Source organism: Leiobunum rupestre, chromosome 6, assembly GCF_980474605.1.
Source record: "Leiobunum rupestre chromosome 6, qqLeiRupe1.1.hap1, whole genome shotgun sequence".
Classification (NCBI taxonomy): Eukaryota; Metazoa; Arthropoda; class Arachnida; order Opiliones; family Sclerosomatidae; genus Leiobunum; species Leiobunum rupestre.
Window position 1 is genome coordinate 16985284 of NC_143389.1, and position 15005 is coordinate 17000288.

The following is a 15005-nucleotide window of genomic DNA, read 5'->3' on the forward strand; positions in this document are numbered from 1 at the left end:
AGAGAGCAAAATTGCGGCAAATATATTTTACACTCTTCCCGAGACTACCCCCCACTCATACAAGTCCGCCTACTGGTCAGGGGCGGCTAAATAGAGTACGCAGGGTACGCAACTGCGTACGAGCGCAAGGGTTTTTTGGGGCGCAAAAAATTCTAGGATTATTAAGTAAGCAATTTTTTTTAGTTGGCGCAGTGGCAGCGTTTGGAAGTTGTTTTAATTTAATTTAAAAAATAGAAACATTTATCCTGCAAAATGTATCTGATACACGTTAAAAAATTAAGTTACGGAGTAAAATATAAATAATAAATAAATTAAATAATAAATATAAATATTAGTATTATCGAAGATTCCAAATACGTTGTTTTCCTGAGTTAGGCGGCTATTAACGTAGTAATAGCCGTTCGTGCTACTCCGTCGAAGTTTTAGCCGTTCGTGTGTAGTTTTTAGATTAAAGGGAATATAACCTGCAAAGCAATCTTTATGGAAGACCCCTTCAATTTTTCAAATTACCCTGTACAGTGGCGCCCAATATTTCTAAAGCCAAAGGCAAGAGCGGCCAGAGCTGCAAACGTTGGTGTTCCACACCAAATACCTGAAAATTGCGGAGTTTAACGGTAATAGTAAGTGTAGGGCATAGAAATCTCATAGGTAACTAGAATGCTGCCGCCTACGGCCGAGCTTGACGCCAGTTCGCCTTGAACCTTCAGCCAATGAGAGGCCGTAGAGTGGTTCCGCCAAGGAGGATAATAATCCTCCTTGGTTCCGCACCTATAGCGGGAGATAGGTGACGTCATTCTCTCTGGTGACATTAAATTCTTGGCAGAACCACTCTTTGAGCTCTGATTGGATGAGATCTGGCTATCGTCTGCATCGGCGTTTGGCCCATTTGCCAGTTACACGGCAGCATTCTAGTTACCTATGAGATTTCTATGGTGTAGGGAGCTGACGGTAAGCTCGCGTGGCATGAAGGGCCACTCGTAAATAAGGCAATAAAAGTCGTTTGCGACTTGGAGCCTGTGGTGGTGCCTAAGGTATTAGTCTAGTTAATTATTAACAAAAATAGATACCCAAAAACTATTTCTTGTGTAATTTCAACCAAGTTGTTGTATTGTAAAAAAATGGGAACTGACAATTGTAAAGGAAAGGGCGGCAAAATGTGAACAGCCTACTTTTGGGAAATGTGTAAATCCGCCACTGAGTACAATATTCGAAAAGGGGGGTTTTAAATATTTGGTATTTCTAATAGTTTGAAAACTGGTCGATTAACCGCCGGGTTTTTCTTTATAACTGAGGTTTGAAAATATGACGCGTAGGGTGGCTATGCAATTGCTCAAAATAGGGTACCGGCATTCAGTTTCCTTTTTGAAGTGGATGGCTGTACCTGTACACAATCAGCTGTTAGGTCCCTTATTGGCTTCGTTATTTATATTTAGTATTGGTGTGTTTTGGAAGTTTCTTGAAGCGTAAAATAAAACTAAAACTAAAACCAACTGAAACCAGCGTTGACAGATTGTATGAAGTTTCCCTTTATTTTAGAAATAATATAAGGGCGGCGCCTCCTAATACTTCAATCAAACAATGTATAGGCCTAACAACCAAAATGTTTAAAAATTGTAATTTCAATAAAATTTAATTTTAAAAAGAATTTTTTTTTTAATTATGGGATGTTTCCCGTTGGTTTTCGTTGGGGGCGGGGCTAAATATGGGTGTGGAATTCATGGGAAATTTACTATCCAACATTGGGAATTTCAACTTTCGAACATTGGCAACACTGACTCAAACCTCGAGCTGCGAGAACGGTTGAAGCAAACCGACAATTGATAGTTGTTGAACGATCGCCGGGCGTAAACTATTTTGATGATTTGATTTGAATGGTAAGTCAGGGTATACTAAATTATGAAATTAAAACTATTACATAGACTAAATTTTACTATGTTATTGTATTATTATTATATTGCAATACATTTTACTTAGCTAAACCGTCCATCGAGATTAACATTCTAAGTTTAGAGTAAGGTTGGTAGTTTATGAAAATGCATTTTCTATCAGAATTTACCAAATTACTTATTTAAATTTATTACAAAAGTGACAAAAATTTACTATTATATTGCTATTTTTTAAATTTGCAAACCATTTGGTTTTTAACCGATATTTGAAAAGTAAATACGTCAAAATATTGGTGTTCGAAATACTATTTTTATATGATCGGTCAATTGGCCCTATTTTTTCATCTGAAATATTCGATCAAACTATTCGATATTTTAAGTATTCGATTTGATATCTGATATGGCTAGAACAAATTATTTGATTCGATCCCCCAAAAATGGTATTTGCACACGTCTAGTAATTAATAAAATTACTATATAATAACTTACTATAAAATAAATAACTATAAAATAACTAACAATAAAATAACTAACTATAAAATAATTAAAATAAATAACTATAAAATAATTAAAATAAATAACTATAAAATAATTAAAATAAATAACTATAAAATAATTAAAATAAATAACTATAAAATAATTAAAATAAATAACTATAAAATAATTAAAATAAATAAACTATAAAATAATTAAAATAAATAAACTATAAAATAATTAAAATAAATAAACTATAAAATAATTAAAATAAATAAACTATAAAATAATTAAAATAAATAAACTATAAAATAATTAAAATAAAGTCGGCCTTCGTCTAGGTCGGTTGGTTTTTTTCTCGCTCCGTGTTCCCAGTATTTCTCTGCCGCATATGGGTTTTATTTTAAAAAAAAGTTTTTTACAATAATTTAATTAAATTAATTCAATTTCTATTGAGTTTTCCCACGTTATTCGCGACTATTTCGCAATCAAAACAAGCTGATGGCGATGTCCGATCAGGAAAAGACCCTCCTGACAAGTCAGGACCACAATATACAAGACCGACGGAACCTGCGATGACTCGTGAGCACGCAGTGGTCTTCAACTCCGAACCAGAAATTTCTGCAATCGATTACGCCATCGCCATAAATGCCGTAATCGGTAAGTCAAATACTATCCACTGTGGCCGTATCTCTCGGGGACGTGTCCTAGCCTATGTATTAACACCTGAAATGGCAGAAGAATTGGCCATGTCAGGTTTTGAAATTAATAATACTCAAGTCAATGTTGAACGTTTAACCAAGTCATCAGATAAAATTATAATATCCAACGTTATGCCCGAAGTTACCAATGAATTTCTCAAAACCTTATTATCCAAATTTTCAAAAATTACTTCCGATGTAACCAAAATATTCACAACCCCAACTCCCGAAAAATAATTTTTACTGGGAAGGCCTATTTTTAACTATAAAAGGCAGGTTTATTTGATATTGGAAAAGCACTTCCGGAGCGGATTAATTTTAAATTCCAAGGTCAATCACACGTAATCTTTCTTGAGATAGCCACTATTAAACAGTGCACTTTTTGCGATAAACGAGGGCACTACACTGATAATTGTTACAAAAAAAGGGCAGCTGATAAAGAAAACCTTGCAAAAGAAAATTTAGACCCCGAAAATAAAGAAGTAGAACAAATAGACCCAGAAATTTCAAAGCCAAAAAACACCTACGCTGCGGTGGCTGACCCGGAAATATCAACGTCAATAAACAATAGTGAGAATTTACCAGTTAATGATGTTCCAGGCGAACTAAGTAAAGAGTCTACATCTACACCAAACAAAATAACAGAATATAGGCCAAGTTGGACGGGAACGTCGTCCCCTATAACAATAACCCAAAATTCTCAAAGAGTAAATGGAAATGACCAAACAGATAATTCAACTCCAGTAAATAAAAAACGCACGGCATCGCAATCAAAAACTTCCCCCGATTTAAATAACTCGGATAATTCAAAAAGACAGAGAGTTCAGTCGTTAGAAAACATAAGCCAATCTAAAGAAAGTACCGATAAACCGGTACTTACTCCCAAGTCCGTGATAAGAAGAAACCAAAGGCGTTAGCGGTTCAATATACCACTAACCTTATTGGCCTAGCAAACCTAATATTCCAGGAAAAAATAACTAAAGAGAAAGACTGGCCCGAAAGAACCAGATTAACAAAGCTCGTTGACAATTTGAGAAAAAACTAATAAAGCAAAGTAATAAGAATATGTATATTTATCTCTTCTATCAAGATGGGTTTAAAAATAATAACACACAACACTAGAGGATTGAATAAAATCATAGAATTCATAAAAGAACAAAATCTGTTAAAAACTACTGACTCCGCATTCGCATTCTGGCAAGAGACTTTTTTACAACAGAGCCCCTTGGCCAGTTTTACTCGAAATTCGTATGTTCATACTTTTAGTGGCTGCACAAATCACAGAGCCGGCGTTACGTCGACGTATGACGTAAAGTTTTTAACAAGTAATTCTTTACCAATGGAAGCAGAAAATATAATTCAAGGTTTTTTGCAGTGTAGTGTTATAAATTTTATAAATACAAACTTTAATATCTTTATCTACAATATCTACATGCCTCAGTCAAACAAGACAGCTATTGAATTGTTGGAAGAAATATCAACCCATATTGAACAAAACAACGCTTTTAATTTTATTCTCCTTGGAGATTTTAATTGTACTATGGATGCTAATCTAGACCGAATAGAGACCGTCGAACATCGTACCATGCTATGTAAAAAACTTAAAGAACTATTAAACAAATATAATTTACTGGATGTGTATCGTACACTGCATCCTGATGGCCGTGAAATGACTTGGCAAAGCAAATCCTTTCCTCTTCAAAAAGCGCGTCATGATCGTTACTACGTCACGCCCACCATTTGGCACATGGTGAGTGACATTGCGACGATCCCAGGTGGAAGTTCATCAGACCACCTACCCGTAATGATGGAATTAAGCACGGATACTCTTAAGATTAATAGAAACATCAGTGACACCTGGTGTTTCAACAATTCTCTACTACATGACCAACACTACGAGAATATTTTCAAAATGTTTTGGGAGAAACGCCTTATCGATTTTCCGTCACAAGAAAAAGAAATTTTGACATGGTGGGAAAAACAAAACACTTTATAAAATGTATCACCAAAGAATACACGTTTAAATCTAGGGTTAATCAATCTGATGAAGCGAAGCAAATTACCCAAAAACTTCTACGGGACAATAATCTACCGATTAATGAAAAAATAAAATTACTAAAAAGATTAGAAGAGATTGAAAATACGAAGGCGGAAGGGATACTCACCCGTGTAAAAATAAATAATATTGTTGCAAATAAATACCCGTCGAAAAAGCTGCTACGCGAAGAAAATGGCGGTGAAACCGAATCCCAAGGGGAACTTTTTACAGAGATAGTGAACTACTACAGAAATTTATTTGCCGATGAAAATACCACGGACTGTAGTGAATATATTCAAATTATTCCTCAACTTTCCCAAGAAGAGCTAAAAAAACAAGTCTCCCGGTAAAGACGGACTGACGAACCAATTTTATTTACACTTCTGGTCATTGATAGGCCCAATTATTTTTAAATTGTTTTTATCGATTTTAAACCTTGAAACAATCCCGAGTTCTTTTAGCATCGCTACTATTATACTTCTTTTTAAAAACGGAGATCCCAAGTTACTATCTAATGGGCGCCCAATCTCTTTACTAAACGTCGATTACAAAATGCTATCAAAGTGCCTGGCCAATCGTATTCGCAAAATGATTGGAAAAATAATCCACCCGGACCAAACGTCAAGCATTCCTGGAAGGAATATTACGTCAAACTTAAATGTAACGAGGGATATAATTTATCATTATAGTCTAAACTCGGACGATCCTTTAGCGATAGTCTCTTTAGACCAAGCAAAGGCGTTTGATCGGGTTAAACACGCTTATTTATTTAAAATCTTAAAACACATTGGCTTTGGAGCAACTATCAATAAGTTTATAATAAACGTGTACAACAATGCTGAAGCGCGTATAAAGGTAAATAATACACTATCTGCCAAATTTAAAATCGCGAAGGGAATACGCCAAGGCGACCCCGCATCAAGTTTTTTTATTCAATATGTCAATCGAACCTTTTCTCTGCCATTTACGTAAAAGTCTTTACGCGCACTCAGTCAAACTTCCGTTCTTTTTAAACCCTCTCTCCGTTATGTCTTTCGCCGATGACTTAAACACGTTTATAACTACAAACCACGGCTTTTAAATACTAAAAGACGAATGCGTAAGATACAGCGCGATTAGTAATGCCAAATTCAACATCGAAAAAAGCAACGGGCTCTGGCTTGGCGGCTGGAGGAATAGGCTTGATAAACCTTTAGAGGTTAAATGGAGCAAGAATGAAATTAAAATTCTAGGTGTCACCTTTACAACGACAGAAGTAAATCTAGATTGCCACGCCAAACAGATACGTGATGAGATAGTCAATGACTTAAATATCGCATCATCTATTGCTCCCAACATGTCTTTTAAAAATCGAGCTATATTTTGCAATATTATTATCAGCAAATTTTTCTATATATTACCCGTTATCTCATTACCTACGAAAATTTCTGAAGAGCTGTTTCGGAAATGCACTGACGTAATCTGGACTCGGGAAAGACGTTGGCTAAATTCGGAAGATATTAAACAAAAAACCATTCATGGTGGGTTTGGGCTCCAAGAGATTACAAATATGTGGAAAATGTTTTCGTTCGCAAAACTACAAAGATTAATCGAAGGAAAAGGCCACCCCATAGAGGGCGCTTTCGTAGAAAATTATTTGAAAAAAACTAACGCGCATGGTTATAACTACGACGTTCTCGGTCTACCAGGAATTGACCTAAAATATGAATTTCTACCAAAGTATTATTGCGACATATTCGATTTTTGGAGGACGATCCCGATCCGCTTAAAAAAACCGTCCAATTTAAACAGTTTATTAAATCTTCCAATATTCTACAACCCATTTATACATTTGGAATTTTACCACCCAAAGTGGAAGACGCCAGGTTATAGATTTCTCAGGGATCTATTTGACAGTGAAAATATGAGCTTTAAAAACCCATTCTTAAACAAAGGTCTGCGAGCGTGCACCGAACGTTGCCTCACAAACCAGTTCAAAATAATAATAAAAAAATGCTACGAACAATTTGATGTAACGCAGTTATTAGAAGAAACGAATAATTTAAGTAATTCAAATAATTAAAATAAATATGCTATAAAATAATTAAAATAAATATACTATAAAATAATAAAAATAAATATACTATAAAATAATAAAAATAAATATACTATAAAGCAATAAAAATAAAAAATATACCATAAAATAATAAATATATACTAAAAATAATTAAAGTAAATATACTATCAAAATTATATAATTAAAAAAACAAAGACCATATACTTTTATCAAAATTAATTTTTTTATTATATAACACCGCGAAAAAGCGAAGAGGTACACCATTTTAATATATATTTTAATTCAAACCACAATGTTTCCCCGCTAAAAACACGTACAATATCTATTCCACCCGCAGTTTTCAACACGTACGAACCTAAGCTATCCAATATCAGTATGATTTATGACGTAAGGAGAGCGTATGCTTGAGCATGCTGAAACTACGGGCGAAAAAAGAAGATTATTATTATTATTAGTGAAAGGGGTGAAGGGCTAAGGACATGCCCGTTCGCGCACTTCGATCAGAGGTCCATTGTGCAACCCCGAACCTTAAGACTTAAAGAGCCCAATATCCGACACAAAACGGAGAATCCTCTTGGCCGGCATATTATAGAAATCAGAAGTTTCCAGCTGATGAATGCCAAGATGCTCGAATCTTTGGGCCGCGTAGTTATCGCACCTACAAAGCACATGAGAGGCGGTTTCCTCCTCAGCCTGACATGCCCTACAGAATGGATCATCACTGATTCCAATCAGGTAAAGATGTCTGTTAAGGAGACAATGACCTGTTAGTAGGCCAACGACCAACCTGATATTAGATTTGGAAAGCGAGAGCAGCTCCTTAGCTCTCTGCCTAGAGGGGCCCGAGATAAACTCTTTAGCCTGCCTTTGGCCATCCATCTCAAGCCAAAGCTTGAGTTGACGGTCAGTCATGGATTTAGAGATAAGGCGGCCTACTATGCTAGAGGGGATAGGAACGGCAGGTTCAGGACCAAAGAACCCAGCCTCTGCCCCCTTCTTGGCTAAGACATCAGCTTTCTCGTTACCATAATACCCCCGATGGCCATGAACCCAATAGAGCTGAACTTTATTGTTTGTGCCTAGCTCCGAGAGGAGATTCAAACAGCTATAAACCAGTTTTGAAGAGACCTGAAACTGGTTGAGAGCCTTGAAGGCTGCTTGACTATCCGAATAAATTTGGATAACCTTGCCATGAAGCTTCTTTTTAAGACAAAAGTCAACACAAAAGCAAATAGCGGCAATTTCCGCCTAAAAAACACTAGCATAAACACCAAGGCTTTCAAAGAAGCCGAGATTGCTAGTAAGACAATACATCCCCGAACCAGAGCCAGAGTGGGTCCTAGACCCATCGGTAAACCAGACGATTTCTCCTCTGGTCCCGAGGGTACTATGATTGGTCCACTCCGTACGGCTTGGAAAATAAGTATTGAAAGGCTTACTAAAATGTAACTTCATAGCCATCATATCAGAACCCATTAGGTAGACAGGTAGCTGACTTGAAATTTCCCGGTAGATCTTGGTGTAGCTATTATCCCAAATATTCGCCTTCCACCAACCATTCTGGTTGAGCCTATAGGCTCTATGAAAAGATGAAAAGGAAGAATGTTCAGGAGAATTTCTAGAGAAGCACTTGGGGCTGTTCTCATAGCTCCTGTGATGCTGCCACAAGCCAGCCTTTTTAGGGTGCGCAGATCGCTCTGCACAGTCTTGATTCGGACTCTAGGCCACCAGACCACTGCAGCATAGGAGAGCAATGGTCTGATGATCATGGTGTACAACCAGAAGACGACTTTAGGGCTAAGTCCCCATGACCTGCTAACTGCACTTCTGGTTCTCCAAAGTAACATCTTAGCCTTCTTAACTATAGAGTCAAGGTGAGGCTTCCACGTTATTTTGATGTCAAGAATAACACCAAGGTACTTCACCTCCGTGCTTTCACTCAAAATAGTCCCAAATAAGGAGATATCATTAAAAGAGTTTTACAACCTTTAACGAGTAAAAGGACGAGTAAGAACCGTTTTCTTAGGATTAACCGTAAGATCAACTTCCTTGCACCAGTTTTCCACTGATGCAAGAGCCCTTCTTACTAAATCGCTAATAGTGTTGGGGAACTTTACCGTAAAGATGATGGCGATATCGTCGGCATAGCCGAAGCAGCGGCACCCATCCCTGTTTAGCCACACCAAAAGGTCATCCACAACCAGGCACCACAGCAGAGGTGATAGAACACCACCTTGCGGGCAACCACGGCTGGTGGTGACCATAAGGGATTCACCAAGCAGGGAGGATACCACCACACGATTCGTCAGCATAGCTTTGATCCAAAGGCACAGAGTGTCAATAATGCCAAAGCGCTTTGCAGCCTTCATGATGACTGCGCTGGACACCTTATCAAAAGTGCCCTCTATGTCAAGGAAAACTGCTAACGCTATTTCCTTAAAGTTAATAGCCCTTTCAATGCAGTTAGTTATGCCATGAAGGGCAGTCTCAGTAGATTTGCCCTTTTGGTAGGCATACTGAGCCGTCGAGAGAGGTGTTTAAGAAATAACCTCCCCCTAATATAATTGTCTACCAATTTCTCCAAAATCTTCAGAAAAAAGGAAGTCAAACTGATTGGCCTAAAGGCCTTAGCCTCGAGATAGTTAGATTTCCCTGGCTTCGGAATAAAGATCACCCTAGAAAGTTTCCCGGTGCTAGGAATATATCCAAGGGCAATACAAGCCCTATCGATTCTACTCAACATTGGGCAGATAATATCAATGCCCTCCTGCAACAGAATGGGAATTATCCCATCCGGCCCCGGAGACTTATAGGGCTTAAAAGACTTTATTGCCCAAATAAGTCTGGAGTGCGTGACAATTTTATTCGCCACCGCCCAGTCTTCCCTTTCGGTACGTGCAATCCTAATGGGAAGGGGGTCAGAATCAGTACTGTTCGTAATTCTGGAGTCAGGAAAGTGTACATCTAACATATGAGTTAGAGTCTCCTTACCCGACGAAGAATGACTACCATCTTTCAACTTAATAGTGTCAAGATGTTTAGTCTTATCGTTGGCCATAACTTTCATTACCTTTGCCGTACTGGGAATATCAGAGATATTCTCACAGAAATTCCTCCACGAGTCCCTTTTGGCCTCGCGGATGGCCTTATGGTATGCAGTGAGGGTGTGCTTGTAGGCATCCCAGTCACGCGACCTCTTAGCTTTGTTATAAAGCCTCCTAGATTCTTTGCGAAGCCTACCAATCTCATGGTTCCACCAAGGAACTAGCCTTCACTGGTTGGTAGACTTCACCGGACAATTGCGGTGGTAGGAGTCGATAATGGCATGTTGCATGCGATCAATAGCCAAATCAAAATCCAGCACCGATGACTGCCTAGGCTTATCATCCTTCAGATGAAGATTTAAATCATCCCTAAAACCAGGCCAATTGGTTCGCCTGGGATTGCGAAGTTCGGTTTAAACCTGAACCATTTTCCACCTGACTTTATAGCAAATGTGTCTGTGATCCGACAGTGATGGTTCAATGGACACATGCCAGTCATTAATTAGAGCTGCGACATTTTCTGTGCACAGCGTGAGATCAATGACCTCACTTCTGTTACGAGTAACAATAGTTGGTTCATTGTTCTTATTAAGAATATGAAGTTTCGTACTAACGACGTATTCCATTAGCTTATCACCACGATCGTTGCAGTTGCTGCTGCCCCAGATAACATGATGAGCATTGGCATCACAACCTATAATGAGTTTCTTTCCCGACCGCTCACAGTGGTTGACCAGATTGGTCACCTCCTGTGATGGTGGCGGCAGAGCATCATCGTAAGGAAAGTAAGCAGATGCCAGCGTGAGTTCATCATTCCCATCAACGGTAAGGGAAATGATTTTAACCACGGCAGTATCCTTAGAGTGATAGATTGAGAGCGGAAGGGCATGAATGTCCTTGCACTAGGTGAAACGGAATTATAATCGTAATAGACATTACCTGCACTATTAAGACCAATGATTTTACCCTTGGCAATCCAAGGTTCCTGTTTAAGAGCAACATCAATTTGCTCCTTAGCAAGCCTTCGACAAAGTACAGCGGAGGCTGCCTTGCAGTCATGAAGATTTATCTGCACCACCTTAATGCTAATGGCGACTGGCCTAGATTGGAGGCTGACCGGTGTTACCGCCCCCCCCCCCCCCTGTGGTGGGTGTGGAGACCACACCACTTCCGCTGGTTAGGTTAGTTACAACACCAGTCTCCCCCACTTTTGCTCCACCTGGCTGAGCCACCATGCCGTGGACCTCTTCACCGTCCGAGACACTGAGGATTCTGATGTCCTCTGTCAGCGTATCCCCTTCCGAGTAGTCGCTTAACAGGGGCTCTAAGTCCTCTAGTCCTGAAATGCTCGAGTCGTTAGACTCAGATTCATTAACAGGTGTAGGATTAACCACACCCTCTACAGTACTTATGACTGAAGTTTGATTTGGGGTACTGAGTATCTTAAAGATACCCCTATCCAAACCTGTCGTTGACCGACTCACCATCCATTAGAAAAATTCAACGAATGGCAGCCAGTTCTTCGGATTTGCCCAGCACCTTCCAACAGCTGGTGTTCAGCGCACCCTTGTTCGGAGAGTGACCTTAAAAGGTTTCGGCAGGTCACTTGCCTTTGTTACCAAAAGCCTTGTTCCCTGGAGAAGGCATCCTTGCACATGTAAACCAGGGCACCTCCTTTCAGCTGGAATTGCAGGAATTGAGGAAGAGGGTTACCCAAGGGTATCCCGTCTATCCTCTCCAGAACTCCACGCTGGATGGTTCCCATTTCTGCCTCGGTTAAGCAGTTCGAGGGAAAGCCTTCTTTATGATGGCCATCCGCATCGAACCCACAGCCTCACTGAAGGTCAGTGGCTTGGACTTTTTGATAGCCTGTTGTTGAGAGCTTGGAGAGTCTTGATCCGACTCCCTTGTTCTCTTGTTTGAAGAGGAGTTACCCTTTGAAGAGTCTTCTGCCAACTTCCTCAGTGTATTTCGACGCTTGTTCCTCTTGCGAGTACGAGCATTGGAAGCACTTACCTTGCTTCCGTCGGGGTACTGTCTTTGGTAGACCCTTGCTTCTGATGCTGGGTACTTCCGGAGGCACACCCTAGCAACATGGGCTCGGTTTCTTCGAAGACAGACCCACGACCTGAACTTGTTGAAGGGAGGGTAGTATCCTGAGATGCACCCTTCCCCTGGCTAGAGCCGGGTGCTGTTAAAGACAGACCCTTGCCCGATGGTTTTTTGTTTTGTTTTTTTTGGAATTCATAAAATATCCCACGAGTAAAGAGGAAAGTAAAAGGTCACCGCCCTTAATCCTCTGTCCGGGCGGAAGGCTAAAATACAACAGGGTGTCGCCTGGTGCCCCGAGGGGATCGTTCATGATACCGTATTTTCGCTTCCCCGGTACCACTCAGCAATCAGCACGAAACCTTACACCTTGGCTTAAGGAAGAAGCAGAGGCTTAGTTGGCGAGCATGAAGGGTTTGCCCCTCCACCTGTTACTCCCTTCCACCATGAAGAGGTACAAGGTTGCAGTTTATGGAAGGGAAAAAATAAGATAAAGTCACGCCTCTTTCTAAAACGCGCTTTGCCATTGGACTAAACGAGTCCGGAGTCGTCGAACAATTATCGGCTCGTCTTAGGAGTATTTCAATTATACCATTTTTTACAATGGATTAAACGCACGTTGCTAGAAAAGGAACAACCTGCCATAATTATCTCTCGATTTGTTGAGCAGGAAAATTATAATTTTTAAAATTTTTATCTAAACGCTATAGATATTATATTACACTTACAAGGAGAGTACCCGAGGTGTTTATTGCCGATTTTGTTCAAAGTCGGCAGTAATGTAGACCTATATGAGATATGAAATTTCCTCGGAAATTTCCCAAAAGGAGACGGTGCACTACCCATTCGATTTGCCATGGCAACCGAAAAAACAATTTATAACAGTGCTCATTTCTCTTCGATTGTATTCGCGTGGTCAGGGCTCAATAAGTGTATAGCTTTCTTAACCTGATGAATAAAACTATTATTATTTTGACCACTTAAAACAAAAATAAGATATTTTCCTTATTTTACCCAAAAATGGTTACAATTTTACCCCAAAATTTTTAAATTAACCCAAACTTGATGAAAGTTACCTAAATGTGGTACAAATTACACATTTCATGATTTTAAATTTTTTAAAAAGTTTTGTGAAACCGAGAAAATACCATGGATATTTTTTGTTTTAAGTGGTCAAAAACATTTTCGGTTGCCATGGGTACAAAATCGGCAATAAACGCTTCGGGTACTCTCCTTGTTAGTGCCGCATTAGCTTGGCAGAAATATGGCGTCGCCTTCGAGTTATAAAAGGTTCCGATGCGAAGAGAAAACCGTGGAGGATGATCACTTGACTCTCGACGTTGTCGCTCAAACTTCTAAAGCGCTCTGCTTAACCTCTCTTCTAGCTTCATTCGATCTTGAGTTTATTGATGTCTAGTTTCTTTGCAGATGTACATTCAGCGAACTACAGGGTGTGACCACATGCATTGTACCGCTTGCAAGACGGATTTCTGCTACCGATGCGGCGACCGGTTTCGGCGTCTTAAATTCCTGGGAGATCATTACAGCAAACTAAGTGTCTTCGGCTGCAAATACCGGTACAAGGCGGACCAGCCGGTCCAAAGGAAACTCGTTCGAGGAGCAATTTTAGGTATTTACTCGATTCGAAGTTATCAAAATTCGAAAGCTGCTGACAGAACGAATACCCCTGCTAAAGCGTTCTAAATCTGGCTTCGGCTGCCAACGTTTTATTACATACATGTAGGGAACTTTCAGTATCGCTGACAGCCTACTTCGAGTATAGTCCATACTCGAAATCAATGGTACCTGAGACAACTAAAGCGGTCTGCATTTAAAGCAATTGTCGGCTCCACGTTAAGTAGATTTTTTTTCAACGAATGTCGCTAGCGTCGAAATCAAAACAAGATACTTAAGCTATTACAGTTTGACCCAAAGAAGGCGGGACATAAAAGTATACCTTGCGTTGATTGGCTCGTTTTTAAGTTTGACAATAACTTAAATTATAGTAATTTTTAACTATATTCTATATGGGATATACATAATTTAGGTTAAAGGCCACTAAATCGAATATAAGTTATCTAATTATAATACTCTACAATGGTTCTCTGACGACGTTATCGTTTCGCTAATTCGAATTTTAGCTTCCTTGGCTATTAATAGATGGCACCACGCTATCCAGTAACGTAGTTTTTTGTTATGAATCCGATAGACTCATTACCATCTCTAATAACAAAGTCCTTATCATAATACATATAGCAATGATAGAGCCGACAGTTGCTTTAACATTAATAAACATTCGAGTAACTTCATTATCTGATCAATAGATGGCCTTGTCCTCTTCTATTTTTGGAAGACGCAATTTTCAAATAAGGCCCACACGGAAAAAAAATGTCTTACAACTTAGCGACTTTGCACTCAAGCTTGCACAGAAAAAACATCTTGTTAGTCTACATAGAATAATCAACCGTTTTCTGTCCATTCTTTAGTCCTTTTTAAACAGGGTTGCCATGATCTTTTTCATGTAGAAGCGGATGTTATTACCAATGATGGTGGTTGAGGTAATTACGTCACGGTGTTACTTTAAATTAAAAATTTATTTAAAAAGCCCTTCAAACAATAAATTTCGCTTAACTCTAATCTAATGATATTTCACAATGATCACTTTATTTAGCGGACTATATTTCCGGCGGAGGTCGAAAAATTATCACTTTTGGCAGTGGTCGAAGGTAACAGTGACTTCGAGTATAGACCAAAAGC

At 39.1% G+C, this 15005-nt stretch overlaps 1 protein-coding gene across 1 annotated transcript in view; it reads left to right on the top strand.

Annotated features, from left to right (window-relative positions):
* Window positions 1-15005, top strand: part of LOC149939565 (E3 ubiquitin-protein ligase RNF217-like) — a 33597-nt gene that overhangs the window by 14974 nt on the left and 3618 nt on the right. The window contains exon 3 of the mRNA XM_090178477.1: window positions 13677-13878. Within this exon, the coding sequence (XP_090034603.1) occupies window positions 13677-13878 (202 nt within the window). The remainder of the gene's footprint in view (window positions 1-13676; window positions 13879-15005) is intronic.